The sequence below is a fragment of the Vitis vinifera genome, chromosome 7 (assembly GCF_030704535.1).
Source record: "Vitis vinifera cultivar Pinot Noir 40024 chromosome 7, ASM3070453v1".
NCBI classification, from domain to species: domain Eukaryota; kingdom Viridiplantae; phylum Streptophyta; class Magnoliopsida; order Vitales; family Vitaceae; genus Vitis; species Vitis vinifera.
Window position 1 is genome coordinate 2,705,255 of NC_081811.1, and position 16,638 is coordinate 2,721,892.

At 35.1% G+C, this 16,638-nt stretch overlaps 2 protein-coding genes and 1 long non-coding RNA gene across 4 annotated transcripts; 1 reads left to right on the plus strand and 2 right to left on the minus strand.

The window, feature by feature from the left end:
* The first annotated feature begins 1,406 nt into the window (after window positions 1–1,406).
* On the plus strand, window positions 1,407–6,811 carry LOC100244335 (tubby-like F-box protein 3). Of its 2 annotated transcripts, XM_002269287.4 has the most exons (6): window positions 1,425–2,632; window positions 4,298–4,385; window positions 4,634–4,763; window positions 4,848–5,027; window positions 5,502–5,988; window positions 6,393–6,811. In XM_002269287.4, exons 1-5 carry the CDS (start codon window positions 2,285–2,287, stop codon window positions 5,971–5,973), a joined length of 1,218 nt encoding a protein of 405 aa, XP_002269323.1. In that variant the 5' UTR covers window positions 1,425–2,284; the 3' UTR covers window positions 5,974–5,988; window positions 6,393–6,811. The 2 variants fall into 2 exon arrangements, with proteins under 2 accessions (XP_059593837.1, XP_002269323.1); XM_059737854.1 differs by having other exon boundaries at window positions 1,407–2,632; window positions 5,502–6,811.
* A 1,663-nt stretch (window positions 6,812–8,474) lies between these two features.
* Window positions 8,475–9,577, minus strand: LOC100266668 (uncharacterized). The gene is made up of 2 exons (XM_002269150.5): window positions 8,929–9,577; window positions 8,475–8,746 (listed from the first exon to the last, which is right to left on the minus strand). Exons 1-2 carry the CDS (start codon window positions 9,162–9,164, stop codon window positions 8,653–8,655), a joined length of 330 nt encoding a protein of 109 aa, XP_002269186.1. The 5' UTR covers window positions 9,165–9,577; the 3' UTR covers window positions 8,475–8,652.
* A 3,649-nt stretch (window positions 9,578–13,226) lies between these two features.
* Window positions 13,227–14,004, minus strand: LOC109122870 (uncharacterized). Its single transcript, XR_002030411.2, has 2 exons — window positions 13,432–14,004; window positions 13,227–13,393 (listed from the first exon to the last, which is right to left on the minus strand). It is a non-coding gene; the product is annotated as an uncharacterized LOC109122870 (long non-coding RNA).
* Between the last annotated feature and the right edge of the window lie 2,634 nt (window positions 14,005–16,638).

The window sequence follows — 16,638 nt, forward strand, 5'->3', positions numbered from 1 at the left end:
CATTTTTTTTGGATTATATTTAAACACTATCTAAACTAAAAAAAACACTTAAATCACTCTTAATTATAAATCTTATAAATTTTAAATGAGTTGTTATAAATTCTATCTTATATTAAGCATTTGAATGATTATAAGTTAATGATATTACAATATTATTTTGATAAAAAATATACATGGCATTTTTGGGAAATTTAAAACCAAAGGTAACTTCAAAATTTGTTTATATTTAGAAATATGCAAACATAAATGGCTAAATATTCATCTACATGCTTAATTTTTGGATTTGTAAGGTAACAATTACAAAATAACACATCTTTAAGAACAATCAAGTAGGCACTGAGAGCAGCTTATTTGGGTATTGATTTTTTTAAAAAGAAAAAAAAAAGTTTTTTTGGTAAAACACATTTGACAATTTTTTGAAACTTATTTTTAAAATTTATTTTTTATATTCTTAAACTTCAAAACAGTTTTTAAAAATAATATTAAGAAAATAGGTCAAACAAACATATTTATGTTTTACTTTCATTTTTAAAAACCGATGAAAACAACTTATACTTAATTTTTAAAAATTGTTTTCTATTTTACTTTATTTTTAAAAATTATTTATATACAACAACGACCAAATCATGTTAAAAAATTTTTAAAAACAGTATTTTGTTTTCAAAAATAGAAAAATATTTTTAAATTACATGGTCAAATAGGCTCTATTTTTTTGATAACCTATTTAAAAAATAAAGTGTTTATATTATATTTTAAAAGTTATTAGTTATTTTTATTAGTTCTGTGAAAATTATTTTAAAAAATAATTATACAAATATAGAGAATAATGGAAAATAAAGTAATATAAATAAAAGTTATTTTTAAAAAATATTAAAAAAATATAAAATTATATGTTGTGAATATCCTGTTTCTAATTTCACAAACAAATCTTTATTCATAAAAACATAAGAATTGTTTTTAAAAACAGTTCTAAAAACTATTTATCGATTTTGTAACTAATTTTAGATTACATCAAAACTCAAAAAAAAAAAAAAAAACAAAATCCCTGTATATATAATAAAATGATATCCTAAAATTTGTCATTTTTATAAATCAATTATGAAAAATTCACTTAAAAAAATCAAACAATTTGTCAAACAATTTTCTTTAATTAACATTTGGATAATAATCCAAAACTTCCATTTTGTTTTCCAAAATATCTACGTTAAATTTTGTCCAAATTTTTATTATATTTTTATTCTTGGAATTCAAATTTTTTTATAAATTTTCTCGCCCTAATTTCTATATATATTAAAAAAATGAACAAAAAAAAAATTATTGTCCAAATTTACCAAATTGGGTTCAATTCAAATGATTGATCCGACCCGGATCCAACTTCCAAGAAGTTTCACACAAAGCACCATTAGATAAGGCCATAAAAGCATCATTTCACAGTAAAAATACCAGTAGAGACACACAGATCACAACAGAGCAAACCCTAATATCTCCCCCCAATTCAATCCCTCCAGTGCCCACGGTTCATCTATAACTGCAATGATTGCCTCAAAGCCCTTGCCCAACAATCGATTCCTCTCAATGGATCCAGGGTTTTTCTGATGTTGCTGTTGAGGTTTGGTGGTCCCTATATCTTAAAGCTTCGTAAATGGTTGTGAATTATTGGTATTCGCTCTTGATACGGGGGTTTTATGTGTGATGCCATGAAGGGTAGATCTGTGGGAGTGGTTCGAGAATCTGGTTAGGTGTTGGTGATTTTTGGTGGGGTCTGTGTAGGTTATTGAATCATTGGTGCATGTTCGTGTTTTAATTGATCGTTGGTTCTGTGGATCTGTGATTTGGGTTTGTGTTTATGCCCCATTTGAAGGAAACTTTGAGTTTATTTTCATGTTTTTGGGCTTTATTTAGTGGGTGAGTATCTCCCATTTTGTATCAGGTTGGATTTTTAGCTTTTGGAGTTTCTGGGTTTTGTTGATAGGTGCTTATTACCAGATACTTGCCTCGTATGAAACTTGTTGTGGATGTGGGTCCTTGCAAATTTGGAGCGTTGATGCCAGTTTAGATGTGTTTTGAGAGGAATTGTGGCTGTTACATGTTATTGCCATCAAATTTTAGCTTTTAGGTTTTGAAGGTTTGTGGTGTTGTTGACTAGTGTTTGTTACTTTCTATCTGTGGAAACTTTCTTTGTATGAAGATTGACACAGATGTGGGTTGCAACAAATTAGGAGGGAATGGAAATTTCTAAATGTGTTATTTGTATTATGTAAAGTTATAGAGAGGCAAGGACTCAATGTCATTTAAGAGTATCATTCAGGATATGAGGGGGGAATTTGGGAGCATTTCTAGAAAAGGGTTTGAAGTGAAATTTAACTATGGGTTGAGATCACGGTCGCACCGGGTGGTTCAGGATAGTTCCATGGTGGTTGATGCGTTGAGACAGAGTTGTTGGGCTAACATGCCTCCTGAATTGCTGAGAGACGTGTTAATGAGGATAGAAGCATCTGAGAGTACTTGGCCTCCTCGGAAAAATGTGGTTGCTTGTGCTGGTGTGTGCAGAAGTTGGAGAGAAATCACTAAGGAAATTGTGAAAACCCCAGAACTGTCGGGCAAGTTGACGTTCCCCATCTCTTTGAAGCAGGTTTGAAATATTGTGCTTTTCAGAAACATAAATATGTTTTAATAAAACCATTTAGTTGTTATTTGATTGAACCTCATTTGTTTTATAATCGATTATGCCTTTGTTCTTTAATTAATGTGTTTTTGATCATTTCAATTTTTGGCCATATGTCTTTATCTTCTCCTCAGGGTTGTGGTAACTAAATTTGGCTCTTATTCTTTAGATAAGGTTCTATTTGTCACCAATGTTTTATTTATTTTATGAAGTAACATGCTATATTGGCATATGTATCCTTAAGAGGATTTGAAATTTGTTTAGAGGTCTTGGTTTTCATTGGTTTATAGATACTTCATTCTATGAAATTGGGGATGATTCTATTATCTAACATGTCTTGTAATTCTCGGCAATGGGAAAGGTAGGCAGGTCGACTATCTTAGTTAAGCTTCCAATCATGATCAGAACTGGTTTCACTATGAAACACTTGTGCATTTCTGATTTTGGTTCTGAATTGCGTGACTCCATGTTGAATTGTTTCATTTTGGAAGATGATTAAAAAAACTAAATTTTTTCTCCTATGAATAATTGGTTTATCTAATGCTTGATTTATTTTCTAGTACAGCAATGCAGTCATCCTGATTTATCTTGTATTTTTGCACTAAATTGGTCTTTCGTTATCCTTGAAAAATTTCCTATTCTTTTTTTTTTTTTTTATAACTATTTATCAAAATCTTTTGACTTGATGAATCATCTGAACTGTTGGAAAAGATGGGTGTTTGGAACTATTTGTCTTCAAAGCAATTCAGAAAATGGCAACTTTATTTGGAAAATGACAAGGCATGGAGAAAATGCAAGTTTTGGAGAAAAACTCAGCATGGGCTGTCATTTTCTTTATGGTGGACTAATATGGAATATTCTCAAATAATTTGGGATTTTTGAAATATAGTGGATGAGTTTGTGAATAATTGAGAATATTATGAACATAAGCAAGATGAGTCAAACCTTTAGTTTGGTGCATGTTGTTTTAGTTGTTCGTTAACACTAAGATTTCTTGGATTGTAAACCCTGAAAATATTGAAACTAATCCGGAAAAAAATGTTTACCATGTATATGCACAAGAAAGAAATTGGTATCTATATTTATATAGAAGTAAATATATCTTTCTACACAAGTATATCCACATATGATATGAGAAAATAAAAATCTTGAGTAAAAATCTTTTCATTTTATAACTACGGGTGATTTAAAGTTATATCAATTAATGCATTAAGTTGCCAGACTAATAGTGATCAGTAAAAAGAATTTGTAGGGCAGGATCAAAAGTTTCAGTTAAAAGCAATATAGAGCTGGGGTCACCTTTAGTATCATTATGCAGAACAATATGGATTAAGTTGCTTCTATCCTTATAAATGAATGTTAGTCTTCTAAACCAGTCCTGTTTCTGTAGTTAATTTTTATGATTCTGTGAATATTTGACTCTTGCAGGCATTGCATTAGAAATTATTCGAAGTCCTCTATGTGTGTTGGGGGGGGGGGGGGGGGGGGGTGGGGGGTGGAGGGTTTGTTGGATGCTGCTTTGTTATTAAAAATTGTTTTAATTTAATGCTACTTGTTTGGATGCTTATAATCTTCAACACATTTGCCCATCCCTTTTTAAGCTCATATTTGAAAATCCTTTTTTTCCCCCAGCCTGGGCCAAGGGGCTCCCTCCTTCAGTGTTATATAAAGCGGAATCGTAGCAACCAAACATATCATCTCTATCTCGGCTTAAATCAAGGTGAATAACTAAACCCCATTTATTTTTTGATAAGTTGTTGTTCATTAATGAAGGCTTTCTTGCATATAGAACCTGCATTGATCCAGGTTCATTTGATGCATTTAGTTGTATGGTTGGATTGGTGAAGAGGTAGATGTCCTCATTCTTAATTATCAAGTAGGATATTTAGAAGACAGTTTCTGTTTTCGAGTCTACTTTTTGAGCTGTAAATGTTTTAACTTTTTTGGTTTTGTCTGATCTGTTGATAGCTTCAACTGATGATGGAAAGTTTCTTCTTGCTGCACGGAAGTGTAGACGTCCTACTTGCACAGACTATATCATCTCTCTTAATGCTGATGATGTTTCCAAGGGGAGCACCACTTATATTGGAAAGTTGAGGTATGTGTAGCTGTTGTATGAGGTGGCTGTTTCTCACTGATTATGTTGGCCCCGGTTTCACTATCTCATTTCCCTTGCTGACAGGTCAAATTTTCTGGGAACCAAGTTCACTGTCTATGATGCGCAGCCTCCAAATGCAGGAGCAAGGATTAGTAAATCTCGTTCAACCAGGCGACTGGGTTCAAGACAAGTCTCCCCTAGAGTCCCTGCTGGCAACTATCCTGTAGCCCACATTTCATATGAATTGAATGTCTTGGGTTCCAGGTAAGAAAGGTTCCTTGAACTTCTCCCTCATCTAGAAAGAAACATGAATATGTGATGGGTAAAGATGGGAATAAAAATCTTATGACTATAGTAGCTTTACCTTATGTTTGGTTCCAAGAAAATAGTAAGGAAATAAGTTTTTTTTATAAGGAAAATGATTTTTTCATGTTCAGTTTTATTATGGAAAATACAAAGAAAAAAATTAAATGTAATTGAAATTAATTAGAAACTTATGCACGGTCAAATTATTTAATTATTATATAAAAGAGTTAAAATAAGTGAAATAAGTTTAAAAGTAGCATAAAAAATAATTTATTGACTTTAAATCCGTTTTATATTTTCCTTCACTTCTTCTTTCCCTCTACTTTTCCTTTCTATTTTCTTTCCCTCACATCTTCCTAGAAACAAGCATAACCTTTGGGACGTGAGTTTTGTTTATATGTATTAACTCAAAATTTCATCCTGTGAAACCAGGGGTCCAAGGAGAATGCAGTGTGTCATGGATGCCATCCCTGCCAATGCCATTGAGCCAGGAGGAGTGGCCCCCACCCAAACTGAATTTGTTCTTAGCAATGTGGATTCCTTTCCATCCTTCCCATTTTTCAGATCAAAATCTAACCGAACAGAGAGTTTGCATTCTGGGCCTTTGTCTGGCCCAAAAGATGAAATGCTGGTTTTGAAAAACAAGGCCCCTAGGTGGCATGAGCAACTCCAATGCTGGTGTCTGAACTTCAATGGACGGGTGACAGTTGCTTCAGTAAAGAATTTTCAGCTGGTTGCTTCTGCAGAGAATGGAGTTGCTGGTCAGGAGCATGAAAATGTCATTCTCCAGTTTGGAAAAGTGGGAAAGGATGTGTTCACCATGGATTACCAGTATCCAATCTCAGCTTTTCAGGCATTTGCCATCTGCCTCAGCAGCTTTGACACCAAAATTGCTTGTGAGTGAATGACTGACTAGCAGGTGTGGATCCTATACTATGCCCAGCCACAAAGATTTATTAGATGCCCAGCCACAAAGATTTATTAAGTCATTATCATCCTCAAGAATATTTTTTTCATGGCTCTTGATTGAATGTTTTGATTGTTGCTGTATTCTTATATGGCAAGCTGTTCACTCATGTATCATCATAAATGTGACCTAGACGAACATTCAGACTTATTCTTCAAAATGTTTCCCCTTAGTGTGTTCCTTTGATATGATTATCTCTATTCTCATGGGACAAACTGTCCTGTTACTTTAGTGTTCTGTGGGGTTATGGCTCATATCAAAGGCTCTCCACAATCCTATGCTCTTTCAGTTAGTGTTTTCCTAATCCATTTCTCTTGGATTTTAAGCTGCTGAAGTTCTTGAATTTTACCTCACAGGTGTTGCCAGATGCGACTGAAGTGATCTGGAAAGGCAATTGTAGTGCTGTGGCTTGTCAGTGTGCAACAAAGCTTTGGTAGTGCAATCACCTTCCTGTTTCTTCCTAAGTAGTGAGGGTTTTCTTTCTATTTTTTTCTCTGTACATAAGCTGCTTCTATTATGAGCGAAACGTGCCTGTGCCCATGTTGGTTGTGGTCTCGCTAGCACCCTTCATCCTCTGGGTCATTGACTGTTAGAAACTGAACACCTGAATTGTGTATGGCTGGCTTTGCGAGTTTGTCAGTTGGGTTCCTTCAGTGTTGCTTCTGTTTTCTTCTATCATGTAATTTTGGAGTTCCATTTCCGGTTGCTTGTAACAGTTCTTTGAAGAAACCTTCTGAAATAGTATACAAATCTCCCCTCTGTTTTAGATGTTTAACATTCCCCCATTGATGCATTTATTCTTTCAACAGCTAATGGGAAGGACTGCTTTACTCTCATGTGCTTGTTTTTGGAGACATCTGGTTATAAACTTGGATTAGAGGTAAACTAGTTCGATTTGTGAACGAAATTTCCCTTCATACTCATATTGCAATATTGCATTGCATTTTCCAGAAAAATTATCTAAATGTTAACACAGATTGGCAATTGGGTATCTACTAACTGCTTCATATTCATGGAAGCTATGAAACAAGTCTCCAAAGCAGTAGTCATAGAGAAGTCCCATACCCAGCAACATATATTTCAATGATACATAGGAAACTGGAGTACAACAAAGCTCATGATAAAGACCACTCTGTACAGCATGTTAGGTAAATTGAGAGCATAGCAGCACATTGTTCTCTGCCTTTCAGTTAGGTTTTATGCTCTCTGCCTTTCTGTTGCTTTTAGTGTGAGTGGGTGTGGAATCAAATTTGGGATTCGCATCACATGAATTTGATTTCCAAATCAAATGAAAAATCTAAAGTATTGATTTGATACTATATCAAACTTTCAATCCAAGTCTTCCAATTGCATGGTGAGATTTGAATCATTCAGTGAAGGTACAGGCAAATGGAACGAATGAAGGTACAAACAAATGGAGCGAAGATGCAAATTAATAAAATTGAAATATGAAAAAAGGAAAAATGGATCCATGGCATAAAACAAAAAGATTTGAGACTTATTTTGGTAAAAACACTTGGTTGGCTATGTAAAATCATTTGTATATTTGGTTGATTGAATATGTAATATGCATATTTTAAGATATTATTTATTTTATAATGATATGTATATCTCATTTCTCTCCACAATATCATTAAATTTTCTTTATAAAGAATGAGGTGGAGATGTTATTTTAGGTATTATTTTATTTTATTTTCAAATAAAGATGAGAAATGATGACAGATACAATATCATATTGTATCTCATTGTTAATCAAACATGGGATAAGGTATAAATTCCATATAAAGCCCCCTCTCAACCTTTTTCCAGCTCCGCCCCTGCTTGACATCGATGTGCCATAAAATGTAGATGCTTTCATCCATGGTAGATGACAAAAGGTGCTTGTGTTTCTTAACTTAGCAATGACGGTTACGCCATGTACATGATAATGTTTATATCATCTACATCTTTAAACAACGATTCTTTTGCGAATGTTCCCTCCAAAATACTTGTGCCCAGATAATCTTTAATACCATTACGAGAGTATTAATTTTGACACAATATCGTATGACTAATTCGACTATTTATATTTATAATCGATTAAATTAAATATTTATTCCATAAATTGATTGAAGACCAACCTTAATTACTTCTAAAATTGATCATACCAATTGGACTCCATTCCAAGATATTTCATTCCACCATCTTATAGAGACTCCAATAAGTGTTACTAATTTAAATTGCTAAACTTTATGTCATAATGTATATTATGCTCTAACCTCTAATACAAGTTCGACATTCATGTGGCACGCATATGAGATGCAAGCAAATCACAACAAATTTATGAGTGCTCCTCCGCATCAAAGCCCAACAGAGTATACAAGAAAAATAGTTTGCAGACACTGCATAGACCTTACTGTTTGCTACCTAATTGCAGTTCAATATTCAGATCAACTGGATGATAAATACTCTCAGGTCTAATTATTTATAGATAGTCCACCTTTCTGATAGATCCAACACAGGAAATAAAAAGACAAAATGTGGAAGAAACTGGTTGGTCAAAGAGGGTTTAAGCTTGTCATGGAGAAAGCCAGAGCTTATTATAAGGTAGATCCAAGCACACAGGCAAATCTCAGATCAGAAGGGAGGGCCGCCTCCAGGAGGGCCGTAAGGTCCGCGAGGTCCACCGAAGCAGTCTTGTAGCAACCAGCAACAGCAGAGGCAGTAGAAGCTGCATATATCAAAAAGGAAAAACATGTGATTTGAAAAGCACTGGATTAATTAACCATTTTGAGAAGAATCTTTACTTTATGCCCTTCAACGAATTCACATGACTAAGAATCAGTTAAATACAGAAGATAAAAAGAAAAAAAGTCCAACATTATCATACTCTAGTCTGGAAATGGATCATACCAAGAAGATATCATGTTGCATATACCATTTGCAAACCCACCAAAGAATCCACCGGGGCCAAAACCAGGTCCTCCGGGGCCAAAACCAGGGCCTCCGGGGCCAAAACCAGGGCCTCCAGGGCCAAAACCAGGGCCTCCGGGGCCAAAACCAGGGCCTCCGGGGCCAAAACCAGGTCCTCCAGGGCCAGGGCCCCAACCCCCAGGACCACCTGGTCCACCAGGTCCACCAGGTCCCATCACAGTGCTCTACCCTGTGGAACTGAAGCAGATACCACACACACGAAGAGGAAGAGCCAGAAAGATATTTCAGAGTCTGGATCCAATATGATATTTGTGTAAGGAAGCCTAAGGATCTAGAATTTTTCCCCGCATATAAAGAATAAAGTTCATGGGAATTGAGGAGTTTCCTTAGCCTGAAAGCTTTGTAGGTTTATCTACAGGTCTGTAACAACATGTCCATCCACTTCACACCTGAAAACACCCAGTCAAACCATAAAACTACCAGTCTTCTTCAAACCTACCACTCAAAGCCAAATATTTTGTCGGTCATGCCGACCATACATGTTAGCCTGTTTTATGACAAATCAAATCATTCAAATCCTAGACAATTTCTTGTAGATCGAACTGCCCCCCACAATGTTGTTTCCACTAGCACTCATATTAATGAGAAGTTGTTTGGTTAATATAATCTGCTTAATTGAGAAGACGTTTGTTTTTTTGGTTTTTTGTTGAAAACAATTTGCTTTCAGAGTTTTTTTTTATTTTCTTTTTATGACTTATTATAAATATTTTGCTATATAGAAATCAAAATCTTTGATTTTTTTTAAATAAAAAAAGTAACATGTTAGTTTTTCTTTATTTTTTAATATTTAATAAAAATAAAATATGAAAAAACAAATAATTTAATACTTAACTCTATAATACATTAAAATTCTATTTAGAATTAAGTAAAAAAATCAAAGATCACGATCAATACTAAAACAAAACAATTCACAGTAATACAAGTTTTGGGAAATGACCATCCAAGAAAAGGATTGGTGAGTAATGGACCAAAGTAGAAAAGCCTAAAATAGCCACAACAAAAAGAAATGGAAAATTTTGAATCTGATATAGATTGAGGGTGCAGAATACTAAAAAAACATTCAAGAACAAAAGCAAACTATTAACCATGCATTTTAGCTTATCATCTTCATCTACATTTGCAAAGACACAAGCTGGTAAGTTGGGTGACTAATGTTAGCATTCTAGCTATGGGATGCCACGACAAGGGCATGTATAACCGAGTGATGTGGCTTGGAAAACATAACCGTGACTGAGGTTGCGGCTTACGATGATATGCATTGGTGGGAACTAGGTGGAGGCAGCCTTGAATGATGAAAGTGGGCTAAGTGGCTAGAAAATAGTGCCTCAAGTGGGTTGTGAGAGGCATTACAAAGGCACACAAGAAGCTAGCACATGTTGCATGACTTGTGGGCACCGTATATATATAACAATGGTAGCACATGATAACACATTCATATGGGCACTGCAAGTGTTGGATGTTGGTGCTTGATGGGCTTCCTATGTTGCTAAGATCTAAGAAAATTTTCATAAGTGATGAGGTATTTTTTTTCGTATTTTCTATATAAGTATCCATTATGCCTATGGAAGCAACCTTGATGTCTCCTCTTGATAGATCGAAAAAGGCCCAAAATGCACTTTAAAAAGGAGGTGGTAGTCTCATTTGGATAACCCAAGGGTGCGTGCTATGACATGGCATGGGCACAATTGAGGCACGCCAAGACTCTCCACGGACCAGTACAGGACACCATTAGGGCTTGCACTCACCCAGTGCATGAACACGGAACCATGAGTTGAGCAGGCCACATAGCACATGTGAGCTATGTGGCTGAAATAAGGCGGAATATTAGAAATTTGGTGCATAGGTTGCATGTGGGTAATTCTATATCGTGAACCTTGGGCACAACCAAAGTCACAAGACCCTAAAATACATGATGAAAGGTTCTCGTGTTAAAAACGGTTGGCTTGGGAAGACATACATTGGCACCTAAGTGCATGAATGCATACCAAAAGAAAGGGAGCATGTAAGGGACATGCCTAAGAGGCAACTCCTCGGGGTTGGTTGAGCATGGGCTCGTGGCTGTCATAGGTGGGCGATTACTAAGGTTACTGATTCAAGGAGAGATGGTTGCTTTTCATAAAAAAGTAGGGGGTTGCAGCGTATGTGGGACACTTGGCGGCACCAGATGAGAAGCTAGGGACCTTAAGAACCAACCAAGACAGGTGGCAAAACATGAACTATGTCTAAAAAATGTCGGAAAACTTGATCGATTACTTAAGAGTAAGTTATAGCCCATTAGAGGTGGCAAAATTTGATATAATTTTTCGACATGAATAAAATTCAACATGCCTTTTATAGGTTTGGATTGAGTAAAATTGGGTTTAGGCCAAATTCATATTGACTTGTATAACCCATTTAACAAATAGGTAGTTTTTGGGTCAATTTGCACATAACACGAATTTAATTTGAATTGATTCATTTAATGATTCTATTAACTATCATAATTATAACTTTAAACTATTTAACTTATATTTGAGGCGTGCAAAGGTTTCATCGGGCCGAACGAAGATCGACCCTCGAGTGCAAAGATAGAAGGGAGCTTGACTGCAAGATCCACCAGTCGAGCAGGGATGAAAGTTGGCCTTAGTGATTCGACGGTGCCAAGTGGAAGGGTCATCGCTCAACGGATAAAAGTTACTCTAGGGATAACAGACTAATCTTCCCCAAGAGCTCACATTGGCGGGAAGGTTTGGCACCTTGATGTCGGCTCTTCGCCACCTGGGGCTGTAGTATGTTCTAAGGGTTGGATTGTTCGCCCATTAAAAAGAATTGTGAGTTGGGTTCAGAATGTCATGAGACAGTTTGGTCCATATCCGGTGTAGGCGTTAGAGCATTGAGAGGACCTTTCCCTAGTACGAGAGGATCGGGAATGACGCACCTCTGGTGTACCAGTTATTGTGCCCACGGTAAACGCTAGGTAGCCAAGTGCGGAGTGGATAACTTTTGAAAACATCTAAGTAGTAAGCCCACCCAAAGATGAGTGCTCTCCTATTCTGACTTCCTCAGAGCCTCCAGTAGCACAACTGAGACAGCGACGGGTTCTCTATCTGTTTTAAATTTGTAATAAATCAATTAAATCATAAATATATTTAGCTGAGACAACTTGATTATTAAATAACAATCTGATTATTAAATGAATTACACAACTGCTACCTATTTAAAAATTATATAGTATTTAGGTTTATGTTTGTGAGATAATATCATTCATGTCGGATTTTGGGTTAACCTATGTCATAGTATATCTAGCTATTGACATAATATGAATACGACCCACCAACATAAATTACAAACAATATGACAGATGATACATGTGAAAAGACAGAGTTTCCGCATAAGTTTAGTGCAATTTTATAAGCCATGATTTCTTGTGGGTTACATCCCATAAGTTGTTAGTGTTCATTGTATCATTATATGTGGACTGCATTGTGGGCTTAGGTGTTAGAGCCATCACAAGGAAAAAATTGTGGTAGTTAATTCTTGTGACAACTAACTTGGTGACACCTGAGTAAACTTATTGAATAGGAAAATACCAATTAGCTAAGATTTGTCAAAAGCTTGTTATCAACGACTTCTTCATACACCAAACTTAGTAGATTTGGTGTTTCTAATGAAGTTTGAGGTTGAGATTATTATCAACATGCCATCAGTGCCATACTAAATATGTACATTTGGTTCTCCCCTCCAACACTGTTCCTGGATCCTATTGTCATCAAATCGGATGGGATGTATGCACTAACATTTTCTCACCATTCTCACTCCACCCCCTGAAGAGGAAGCCACCTCAGCTGTAAGAAGCACACCTAAGCATCCAGTCATGGTTCATAGCATCAACTCAAAACTTGGAGTCTTTATCTTTGGTTTTTCAAATCTCACCCAATCAGTCACTTTCTTTGTTGCATTTCAAGCTTCTGAAACAACAGAACTTCCATGGTTTCTTGCTTCCCCAGTTAGGGTTTCAGGGTTGGCAAAATGGGGTTTTAATTGTATGGCTTATCAACCCCCCACCTAAAAAAAATGGTCTCCTAGTGTTTTTTCTGGTTAGAAAAACAACAGAAATTGATGTTTAGTGTTCTCCTAACCATGAGGAAAAACAAACTTGAGAATCAACCCAGGTCATCTGCAAATCAGGAAAACTGAATGAAGTTTTGCTTTAAAAAAAAATGCGCAAATTCAATTCAAAAATTGTGTAATTAAAATAAAAATGGCCTCAGATTAGCATTTTGGCACATTCTTCCTTGCCTCAACAACCCCATGGTAAGCATAATCTACCACAGTGCGCAAATAGTTGTTGACGCTCATGCCCAAAAGTTGTCATCACCGGCAATAACAATCTACATTCAAACACCTCTAATGATACGCAATCGATAATCTACATTCAAACACCTCTAATGATACGCAATCGATATTGGTCCGAAACAATCATGTTGCCCTCTGTTTGGCTCCTGAGAAAACAGGGGAAGAAAGAACCTCAAGCCTTAGCCTTTCTCAGCTTCGAGGAAATGAAAAACTCGATTCAGAGTTTTGATTTCTTCCTTTTCCGAGATTTTCTCAGGAGCCAAACGGTATAATAGATTCACATTCTACCAGAACTATACACTTTCATTTCTGGCTAAAAGGAATAACAAAAACTACTTCCGAATCTACCACCGAATCTAAACAGAAACTCGATTATCGTTTTCAAAAAGGCATAAATTTTGGTTTCAAAGACATGAGATCCACTTCCGATCCGCTGATCATAACAAGCTATAGACAAGAAATCAAAATTAAGAGCAACGACAATGATAAGGTTTCGATTTAAGTAATAGCCGAGGATGATCAACGTCGACGGAGGCGATACCGGCGAGATGGAGAGTCAAGAAACGAAGAAAGGGAACAGGACCGGAGGGGGCTAGGGTTTGCCGAACGAGCAACGGAAACACGGGTATTTATAGATTTTCCTCAGTTTGGATACCTAGAATTTCATACTCGGATTTGGATTGCCCCGCTCCAGTTAGGGATATTTGACTAACCGGAATAGTGAAGAAAGGTGTTAGGAACATCGTGGGTTAGACTGGGCTTTGGAATGGGCTAAATTTAAACCAATTCATTGGGTTGGGCCTAAATTTCTACTTGGACGCATACTTAGCCCCTTTAAAAAATGTGATTCTAGTAAAATGATTAAGATATGAAGAATTAAACTATATTTTTAAAATATTTATTTACACGAATATCGATTAACTAGGTATGCATGATGATTCTTTAGTTCATACTTGAAGATCCTGGCATGATGAATCCTAAGATGTATTGGTGCACAATAAATAACGCAGGTTGAGTAGTAAAGTCTTGTACTATGAACACATAAGTCGGTAAAAAATATATGTATTGAGCTACCAAGGAAGTAATAACCCCTAAAGAGACTAGAATAAGGTTTAATTGAGAATGAATCAAATTATTGATTGTGTCATAAGGACCCTAAAAAGTATTCTCATAGGTTATGGATTGTGAATCTACCATGCACAAGTTCAATTCCCGTTTGTCCATAACTAAACTTAAATGCTTTGTTATAAAAGGATTTCAGATAATACACCACATTTTATATTTAGTTGATAATAAGATACTATAAATCATCTTATTACTTATTATATCTTGTATTTAATAAGTGGTAAGTTATATTATTCTATATTATCAAACCGGAATATATAAAATATGTGGAATGGAATAAATTACAGGAAATGTAATTCATAATTCTTGAATAAAATGCAAAGAGGGTTTTTTACATTTTAAATAAAAATATGAAATATTAAATAAATAAAAAAGGCAAAAAACAAAAACTTGTATATATATAAAAGATTTTGGGGGTTAGGACAGGTTGTAAAACATCTTATCAATGCACATGCATATTGGATATGCATAGACTTGGATGGGATAGAATGGTCACATGGGCCCAAACGATAGCCCAGAAAACATCTTATCGACAAGAATACAGGGAATGCACAGACTTGGATTAGATGGGGTGGGATGGGATGGTCAGATGGGCCCAAACTACAGCCCAATTAATAAGTGAGTAAGCATATCGAGGCCCAATAATGCTTGAAATGGTAATCAAAATGAAAATAATTCTCAATTTTCAAAAATAAGAGAATAAACTTCGATTTCACAAGCAGATGGATCCAATTTTTCATGAGTATAGAAATCAAAACTTTTTGGAGGATGTGTAGTGGGGGAATCTGGAAATTATGGTGTTGGGCCCGGGGATCCAAATATCATTAAGTGTTAAATCTGACTGGGCCTGATTATACAATCCACATCAACCATCACCCATTAGGATGAAGTTGATTGTTCCCTTCATTTCATTTTATTCTTCTTTTTATTTTTTGTTTTTTGTTTTTTATATGATATATAATTATAATGCTACCCCAACTTTGCTCTTTATGTAATGATTATTCCCTTTACTATTAAAGAATGTGATTATAGCCATATGATTAAAAAATTAAAAATTAAATCAAACTTTTTTTAGAATATTTATGTGCCTAGATATAAATTAACTATAAGTGGAGGGGTCGTATATTAGGGTATGCATGATTTTTTCGGTCATATTTGGTTAGTCAAATATGATATGAAGTAAGATAATAGATAAGATAACATATCAGCTCTTGTATTTGATATCATTTTCATAATATATAATATTTAAGAATATCATCTCTTATTTAATTAATCATATCTATCCGTAGTCTTTACAACAACATCTTAAAAGGGTCAGAAAAAGAAGACGATGGGTAAGGAAAATCCAAAATAGAGTTTGGACATTATCGGGATTTAAGATTGTTTATAAAGCTAAATATTATTAGAGTCTCTCACACAATTATTCCATATCTAATCTCCCGGATGTTTCACAATTTGGAAGATTTTGGGGTGGGTTTGGACAGGTTGTAAAACATCTCATCAACAACAATGTTTTACATACTTAGACTTGGATGTGATGGAATGGTCAGATGGGCCCAAACGACAGCCCAGTAAATAAATGAGCATACCAAGGCCCAATAATAGCAAAGATGGCAATCAAAATGAAAATGATTTTTCCAAAAAAAAAAAAGGAAAAAAAAATTGCTTCTTTATCTTTGAAGAACGCGCACATTATTATTTTATTTTAAATTTCAAAAATAAAAAATAAAATAAAAATTAATTTTCACAACCAGATGGATCCAATTTTTCGGTAGTATTGAAGTCACAACTTTTTGGGAGGATGTGTAGTTGGGGAATCCGGGAGTTGTAGTGAGTCCCACGGTTCAAGTTTCAACTAACCATAACCGTATATTTTGACTAGTAGGCTCAATATTTATGGTGTTGGGCCCGGGCCATGATTGGAGTATGGGCCCAGTGATCCAAACATCATTAAGTACTAAATCTGACTGGGCCTGATCATAAAATCCACATCAACCATCACCCATTAAGATGAAGTTGATTGTTCCCTTCATTCCATGTTATTTCCTTTATATATATGATATATAATTATAATTTTAGCCCAAATTTTGCTGCTTATTTAATAAATATAAGGTAATTGTGGTCTACAAATCTAATTTCAAAATTTCAATCATGAGACTTGACTCAATC

Coding starts and splice junctions, on each gene's coding strand:
- LOC100244335 (XM_059737854.1), top strand. CDS start 2,285: ATGTCATTTAAGAGTATCATTCAGGATATGAGGGGGGAATTTGGGAGC. Junction 4,386..4,633: donor CTATCTCGGCTTAAATCAAG/GTGAATAACTAA, acceptor ATCTGTTGATAG/CTTCAACTGATGATGGAAAG. Junction 5,028..5,501: donor TTGAATGTCTTGGGTTCCAG/GTAAGAAAGGTT, acceptor CTGTGAAACCAG/GGGTCCAAGGAGAATGCAGT.
- LOC100266668 (XM_002269150.5), bottom strand. CDS start 9,164: ATGGGACCTGGTGGACCTGGTGGACCAGGTGGTCCTGGGGGTTGGGGC. Junction 8,747..8,928: donor TGCAACATGATATCTTCTTG/GTATGATCCATT, acceptor TGATATATGCAG/CTTCTACTGCCTCTGCTGTT.